This window comes from Drosophila suzukii, chromosome X (genome assembly GCF_043229965.1).
Source record: "Drosophila suzukii chromosome X, CBGP_Dsuzu_IsoJpt1.0, whole genome shotgun sequence".
NCBI classification, from domain to species: Eukaryota; Metazoa; Arthropoda; class Insecta; order Diptera; family Drosophilidae; genus Drosophila; species Drosophila suzukii.
In genome coordinates this window covers 24,977,266-24,985,478 of record NC_092084.1, presented here as the reverse complement: position 1 = coordinate 24,985,478, position 8,213 = coordinate 24,977,266, and the positions used below count along the sequence as shown (strand labels likewise).

At 46.3% G+C, this 8,213-nt stretch overlaps 1 protein-coding gene across 1 annotated transcript; it reads left to right on the top strand.

Annotated features, from left to right (window-relative positions):
* The first annotated feature begins 3,294 nt into the window (after positions 1-3,294).
* Positions 3,295-7,525, top strand: upd1 (unpaired 1). Its single transcript, XM_036820094.3, has 4 exons — positions 3,295-4,433; positions 5,554-6,023; positions 6,107-6,256; positions 6,680-7,525. The coding sequence occupies exons 1-4, from the start codon at positions 4,427-4,429 to the stop codon at positions 7,391-7,393; spliced, it is 1,341 nt and encodes a 446-aa protein (XP_036675989.2). The 5' UTR covers positions 3,295-4,426; the 3' UTR covers positions 7,394-7,525.
* Positions 7,526-8,213: the final 688 nt, after the last annotated feature.

The following is an 8,213-nucleotide window of genomic DNA, read 5'->3' as shown; positions in this document are numbered from 1 at the left end:
CCGTGGAATAATTGAGGCTGATAATCAAAAAGGAATAAAACAATTACCATAAAATGCTTCGAACTTGTATAATTGTAATTAATGCATGCAATGTTTTTCTATGGATTAGAAGTCCCCGCAAACCGTGACTGTCAGAATCAGTGGCGGGTACAGAATTTGGTTGAAGGGGGGACTTAAAAAAAATTTGTTGAGTAGAAATCAAAAAATTTGGAATAAAATACATATCCCCCTGTGGATCCGCGCATGGTTGTTTAACGTTGTTTTTGATAACATTGCTCGGTTTATATTTAATTTACGCTGGACAAACAACTTTTCTAGCTTTGAATACGATTTTATATAAAGTCCGTGCCATCAGAATGACAGTTTCTTGCAGACTTCATTTGATTGTGCCTCGCAGTTTAAGTTGAAAATCACCGCACAACTTAAAATTACCTACAATATAGGGAAATATTGTATTAGGTAACAAGTTAATTGTATTGTAGATCTAAAGTAATACATGTTCTATGAAACGCGCATAAATAGAAGCTTGAAGACAGAAAGATTAATAATAGATATAAAACCAAGGGCAGTTTGTTGTTGCATAATATTACTATTTTCACTGGGTTTAAACAGCCCATACCATTACCATGAAGTGTTATTGTTCTTCCTTTTGTCTATTCTATCTATTTAAAATGTAGAATAGTATAGCAATATTAAGTTGTAAAAGTAGGGGTACTTTTTAATTGGATATGTGAAGCGAGTTCATCGAGCATTCATTACAATATTGGTGGCTAAATTAAATTACCAAATGTGATGAAAAATACACCAAAATGCGCAGTAAAATGGTTTCCTAATTTATTCTTATATGGCAGTTAGTTGTTATGTCCAATTAAAAAATGTTTCAATATGGTAAACAGATGATTCAAGCCCGAGATAATTTAATATGGGGCTTGACGATTTTGACCTTACAATTTAATGGCTAACTTATCCTTGTTTGATTTAAAAGCGGCAAACGAACTTCAAAGGGTAAAATCATGCAGAGGATTTCCTCAATCAATCCCTACCATTTCAGATAAAGTCCGTAGCGAATGGCGATTGCAACGGCAATCGAGGATCGGATGAGCGGCGGAAGTGAACAAACAAACAAATAAACAAGCAAATCGACTAACTAACCGTTTAAGTTACCGTTTCGGATGTGAGAATTGCAGCTGGAGATCTTGATAAAGCGAGCGATTTTACGCATAATCAAAAAACATCAAAACAACTGGGAAATGAAAACTCACACCTCCGCCTCCGGCCAGTGCGATGCACACCCACGAAAGCAGGGAAACGGGAGGGTCACCTTTTGGCCGCCGGCTAGGTAGGCAGGTCAACAGTTCGGCAGTTCGGCAGATCGGCAGATCGGAGGATCAGGTCCTGCGAAAGGGACAGGAGCTAAGCAGCGTGTAATGACGGATGGCCTCCTTGGCTTGTATCTGCTACATGTATCCGTGTATCTCTCGGTTAACCTTCCTTCTCGAGGTCGAGGTGTTCGCTGCGGCAATTAAAGCGTATCCTTAGCATTCGCTACGCCGCTAAAAAATTACACCATGACAGGACACAATGCATTCAGCCAGCCGAGGACCTCACAGGACAGCTCAATTTTGTAGCAAAATATTTTTGTTGTCCAGAACGAATCGCAAGTAAAACAGAAAGTCGTGGCAGGGCGGGGGGAAGGAGGCGATGGCGGTGGAGGAGGAGGGGTTGCCTCCCGCCGCGAGTCCTGTGTGTGTGTGTACCGACAGCAGCAGCAGGAGCTCATCAATGCAATAATCGTGTCCATCTGAGGGATATAGAGATGTATCCTATGGGTCCCAGATGAAGCTGTTGCTCCGGGTGCGAATTGCCTGGATGTGCGGACTCCTTTTTTTGTGCCCTGCCGCCCGTTTCCCAAAGGAGCGGCACAAAAGGTGTGCGCTGCCACCTTGATATATGTGCGAGTCCCTCTCTGTGGGTTGTGGGTCCTGCGAGCCTGCGAGTCCTGTGAGTCCTGCCTCGCGGCGAAATCAAGGCGAGTGGCCCCGCTGCGCGACACAACTGCTTCCTGCTGCCAAATGCAGTTGCTGCACGCTGCACTTACGGTTAGACACAAGGACGAGCTCTCCGCTGCGTCCTTTGCGTCCCTTTGACCCGCTATCTGGCCATCTACAGCTGTTTTTGCGCCGCCCAAAACAATGCGGCCATAATTCCGTGCGCTGCCCACAACAACAATTGCAGCCAAACGCTCGATTTAATTAGGCCGTCAATTGTGCAAGCCCTCGAAAACAGGGAGTATTAGAGATGACCTGGCCGAAGGGGAGGTTCAGGTAGCGCTGCATCGAGCTGGAGCTGCAATAGGGATTACCTGGCCCACCGGGCGGGCTCCTACAAAGGTTTCCCACCCAAACAGAGCCATGCGAAGCTGACCTCTACAGAGCTGCTAGAACTTAACTTGTTTAATCGTTTAATGTATGAAAAAATACTACATATTCATAAACGATCTTATAATAAGCAAATAATGTAATGGAATATATAATAATGTAATAAAATATATAGTACTTTCAATAAAAATAGTATTATTATTATTATTATTGTTATCTAATGCTAACTTATAGTTAAAACTTTAAGCTAACAGTGGGTTTATTCTAGAGCTATAGCAGCAAAAGGCCTTAAGCTCGCCTATTATTTTTATTATATTTAATAAAAATAGTATAAAATGATGTAATCAAACACTTTCCATCAATAACCACGATTAGATTTTAAGTTAATAGATCGTTAGTCCTAGGATTGCATTGTTATTATTTTTACTGCATTACAGTTCTGTGGTATTTATACATAATATCATATGTATATTATTTTTATAACTTGATCAACTTATTTTAGAATTAGATTCGATTTTAAGTCAATAGATCGTTAGTTCTAAAATTGCATTGTTATTAATTTTACTGTATTACAATTCTGTGGTATTTTCATATAATACCATATGTATGTTATTTTTCTAACTTGATAAACTTTTATTACAACTTTTTAATAATTCGCCTTTTTTGTAAGGTATGCATTGGCTTACTAAAAAGTTAGGAACTTTTCTTATTATCGTGATGTATAACATGGAAAGTAAGTACTTGGAAGTTAAGAAAAGCAATCGGTGCTTAAATTTATTAAAAATGTCCTATTTGTTTGTTTTTGTATTATTTTATTTGTGGATACTTTAAAAAATCTGTTAAAATATTGATTAGATAGTGCTTGATACTGATTATAATAAATGAATCTTTAAAGAAAATTCACAATTGGTGGCTTTCCCTGCAGATTTTCCAATAAACGATCAGCCTTGTTTTCTTCGCAGAGAGTTCTCGAAGAGGAGAGTTATTTTACCTGGATTAGCGGAATGTGATGTTGGTCATTTCCGTTGATCACTCTCTGGGCCGATTTGAATGCCAGGACTTTTGCGGAGGGGTGAGCAGGCCGCTCAAGGTCACCGGCGGCCGAAGGAGCGAAAGAGAGGGCGCACTGGGCCAGCCTGGTTAGAGTGAGATGGAGACAGGTATGCTGCGCCTTTGGGGGACCAGGTAGGCTCTCTCTGCGCTCTCCTTCTCTCGCTCTCTCTCTCCGTCTCTTTGAGTGAGTGGCGCGGATTGGGCAAGTGGGAAATTCGAGTCGCAATGGCGACCGGGCCAAGATCGACCTGGCCCGCAGGAGCAAGAGGGATGGCGAGAGGACAGCCGGTTGGCAGGCTCACGCACACAAGCAGAGTCCAGGTAGGAGCCAACACACACACACATGCGAATGGAGATCCACAGGTGACCTGCGAAAGAGGATACCGATCGGAGGGAGCGGGACAGGGAGAGCCTGCCGAACCGGCGGTCTTCTTCTGGCTCGGACTGGATCGGACCATGGCGTACCGCTCGGCAATCGGCGGGCAGCGACGCCGGCAGAGGCCAACAGAGGCCGCAAAGGCCGCTCAGCTCGCCTCAGTTTCCATTTCAGTTTCGGTTTCGGCCTTTTGGCGCTGCTCATCGGGTCGGTAACGCTCTGGTATCTGGTATCTGGTGTCCGCAGCCGCAGCCGCCGCCGCAGCCTCTCAGCGAAGAAAGCTGGTCAAATCCGGCGCGACTGTGGTCTCAGTTCGGTTTCACACTCGAACGCGAGCAGAAGTGTCCGCGAGTCAGTCTCAGAAAGCAAAAAAAAGAAACACCAAAGCCCCAGAACACAAACGGAAAACAGATCGTCAATTGGATCGTCCCCCACATACATATTCATATACATTTTTTTGCGAGTGTTGTGTTGCAAGTGCCCCCGCCGTCGTACCGCCGGAAAAAGATCTATCTATCGATCGGCCATTTGGATTAACGCACGGATTTTGGGAACGCAGACGCGCCACAAGCAACGAGGATCCCGCGCGGATCCTGGCCAACTCTACTTTTCAACTATAATGCGGTGTGTGTATTATTTTTAATTTGATCATGACTTAAGAGCAGACTTGGAGAGTGGAGAAAGGATATGCTGCTCAACGCTAAAAACCGAAAAGGATTTTTTTGCAAAATCAATTCTCCACTCTTCAACTGATTTATCAGCGGCGAACGATCAACGATATAGGTCTTCCAAGGCCAGAAACTGCTATTTAGATTTTATAAAGAATTTTAGATGGATCACTTCTTTAGCTTATAGGCCGCTGCATATAATATCAAGAACAGAACATATTTTTTCCTGAATTATAAGTAAAAGTAGTAGCCTAAATCAATACTTAGATTCCATAATCAAAAATAGTTAGCATATATAGAAAATTTGAAGTTTCAGAGCTCAAAATCCAAAATTCGAAATCAAATTTCCCACACTTTCACACTTGAAGCCAGCCAGAAACGCAGTTTCCGCCACCGAGTCAATCGCCTGGACAAGATTAGAGCATCCCATCCGCCTCGGTCCCCGTGCCGATCGATCAGCAGATCTTCAGTATTCGCTCAGGCTACTCTCGAGTTAATTGTCTAAATTAACAAGTTTTCCCCGCCCCCACATACACATATATCTCGCCCTGGAAAAGACAAAAACAACGAAAAGCGAAAAAAAGCAGCAAAACAAACGCAGAGAAAATGTTAAAAAAAGCGAGCCAAATTGTTCAGACTGTTGTCCGGTTGCAGTTGTACTCGCATTGAAGGAGGTTCGGCATCGGCAGCCGAGCATCGTCCGACCCGTAAACCCCACCACTACCCAAGCACCAGGACCCACCAGAAATCACCAGGAAACCACCAGGAGCCACCCACCCAGTCCAGCCCACTGTCGGAATCGAATGGAATCGCATAGAATCGAATCGAGTTGAATCGTTCAGGGAGAAATTGTAATCGCAGATCGTTGATCGTCTCGCGTTGATGCTGAAATTTGCTTAGTTGAACTTACTCTTGCATTCTCGATACTCATTGTGTGTCTCTATCTCTCTTTATCCCGCCCCTCTCCCTTTATTTGCCCCGTCCCCATTTTGTGCCACCCCCTGTTTGTGTACAACCCCCCCATAAACCACCCACATCCCACCACTACCCACTGTTTTTTGTGGACCACGGACAGCAGTTGGTTGGCAGTGCGCTGCGACCACAGCTAAAGGCAGCACCACGGCAGCCGGCAACGGAAACGGAAACGCCAGAGGAAGAGGAAGCGGCTACCATGCGGCGATGGCTCGTCCGCTGCTCCTGCTCCTGCCCACCCTCCTACTCCTCCTCCTCGCCGCCCAGCTGCCCCAACCGGCCCAGGGGCGCAGCACCACCAGCAGCGGCGGCCTCACGGTGATCGACAGCGATCGACTGCGCATCCGCACCACCTCGAGCACCGCCTCAAACTCCAGTGCCGGCCAGAATCTCGGCCAGCCAGCGATACCGCCGGCCAGCCCCGGTCCGCGCAAGCGCCACCGGAAGCGGAACAGCAACTGGATCGACTACCGCAACTTCGACGAGAACACCACCGCCCTGGAGTGGGCCAATCCCTGCGGGGGCAACTACCATCCCGCGGCGGCAGACCGCTTCAATCGCCAGCGGCCCAGGCAGGTGAGTTCGGCGGCGCACCCTCGAGTTCCTGATCACGTGTATAACCCGGTGCTTTCTTTGCTTTGCTTTCTTTTAACCCCCAGAGCTTCAATCAGCTGAAGCGCCACGCCTTCAGGGAGTACCGCAGCCTAAACAGCAGCCAGGATTCGGCCATCGACATCCGCAACATGACCATGTGGTCGCTCCACACGCACAACTACAAGTTCCTGCCCAAGCTCAAGCCCAATTCCACGGTAGGTTAAACTTTTTGGTTTAAAGAGGGGTTTTATACCAGAACTTATAGGGGTTTCTAGTAAAGAAGGTACTTGTGCTCAGGTTTTATAAAAAAATGCCCATGAAATCTTTGTACTTTATATGGAACCTTTTTTAGGATCGATTTTTAAACTCATTTATCTCTTTATAGGTTTTATTTAATATCTAACCCTTCATAGGATCGATTTATTTGCAATATATGTATCTCTTCATAGTTCTTAGTTAATATCAGAACCTCTTTAGAAACGAATTTTTTTTAAATCAATTATTTTGTTTGCTATTAATATCGAACCCTTATTAGAATCGATTTTTTTGTATAGTTTTTTATAGGCATTTAGGGATCTCCCTTAATTCGAAACCTACTAATCCAACAATTTCCCCGTTGCTCTCCTTCTACCCCCCAGATTGCCCTGAAGCGCTGGTACCGCAACATGCAAACGTACGTGGCCAGTTTCGCGTATCTGCGGCGCCAGCAGATCCGCTGGGACCAGCGGTCCATCACCCGCGAGTCGAGCACCGCCCGCGAGCTGCGCGAGCTGCTCCTGAGCTCGCGGCGCATCCTCTGCGAGCTGGAGACCGCCGTCAACCAGACGCAGAGTCCGCGCCAGAAGCAGCGGCGCAGTGGTGCGGCGGTGGTTGCCGTAGGCGGCGGCACGACCACATCCACTCAGCTGCCGCAGATCTCGCGGCTGGAGATGAACAAGCGTCTGAAGCTGCGCTCCAAGACGGGTGGCTCCGACTCCCATGGCGGAGCCAGTGCATCCGCGTCGGCGGGCGAGGCGGACTCCATCGACATGCGGTTCGTGAAGCACCACTACTACGACTTCCTGCGCACCATGTACCAGCTGCTGAGGCGGGACGGCAAGCGGGTGAAGAGCCGGCCGCGGAAGCACCACAAGAAGCACAGGAACCACCAGCGGCAGAGCCAGAAGAAGCAGCAGCAGATGGCGGAACAGCTGGAGCAGCGCTGGCGGAGCTCGGCCTCGAACGGCAGGGAGTTCAACGAGGTGTCCAAGCCAGCGGCCGGTGGTGCAGCTGCAGCTGCAGTCGGTGGAAGCCCCCAGTTTCCGACGGGCAGACGTGGAAAGCGCCAGTCGAAACGCGTGCAGCGCACGTGAAGCCACACAAATACAGCCCCCCTCATACTCCCTCTTCCTCAGGACACGCCCCTTTCCCATGTCCCGCCCCCTTAATTTAACCGTTTATCGATCGATCGTAGCTTAAGTAAATTATTTGATTGCCAGCACCGACTCTCTTCTCCATTTCATTGCAAGTATTACCACATTCCGTATTTATTGAAGCAGGCGAGAGGAGCATATAGCTATAGCATAAAAACGTATAACCATAAAGCCCCGATCCGCAGTTGCCGTTCTAGTCACATAAGAGCAACCGCCAGCCACCCTAGCAGTATATGATCCACTGGAAAGTATTATTCCACAACCCCCCGACCCCTGCCCATATTGAATTTTATGTGACCTTTAAGTAGGCTAAGCTACCCCACCATCATATCCATATCCATATCCATGCCCCCTAGGCTAAGCTTCGATCTTAAGGCACACTTTTTTTTTCGTAGGCTAGCTTGTGTTTGACATCTGTGATATAGTGCTTGACTAGTTCGTATTTAACCTAATTGTAAATATTGATCGCATGTGCGGCATGTATCTGCATCCATGCTTTCGTAGGCCTAAGCTCGCCCTTAGAAATCGATTTTCGTATTTATAGAACCGACCGATATTTGACTAAGCCAGCAGCGAAATAAAACGAACAATAAATTGAATTGAATCTGAAAATAAATTATGATGGTCTTTTAATTTCTGGAAGTGCCCGAAAAAGTTAAAGATTTGGCAAATATCCAATTCCAATAAATAGGAATTGCTGATATCTTTGCGAACTAAAATCTTTTGGATGTTTTTTATTTGATCACTATCATGTTAATGT

What these genes read in the sequence shown, in the direction of transcription:
- upd1 (XM_036820094.3), top strand. An exon ending in ATCGCCAGCGGCCCAGGCAG is followed by an intron (nt 6,024 to 6,106) that starts GTGAGTTCGGCG and finishes TTTAACCCCCAG; the next exon opens with AGCTTCAATCAGCTGAAGCG. An exon ending in AGCTCAAGCCCAATTCCACG is followed by an intron (nt 6,257 to 6,679) that starts GTAGGTTAAACT and finishes TCTACCCCCCAG; the next exon opens with ATTGCCCTGAAGCGCTGGTA.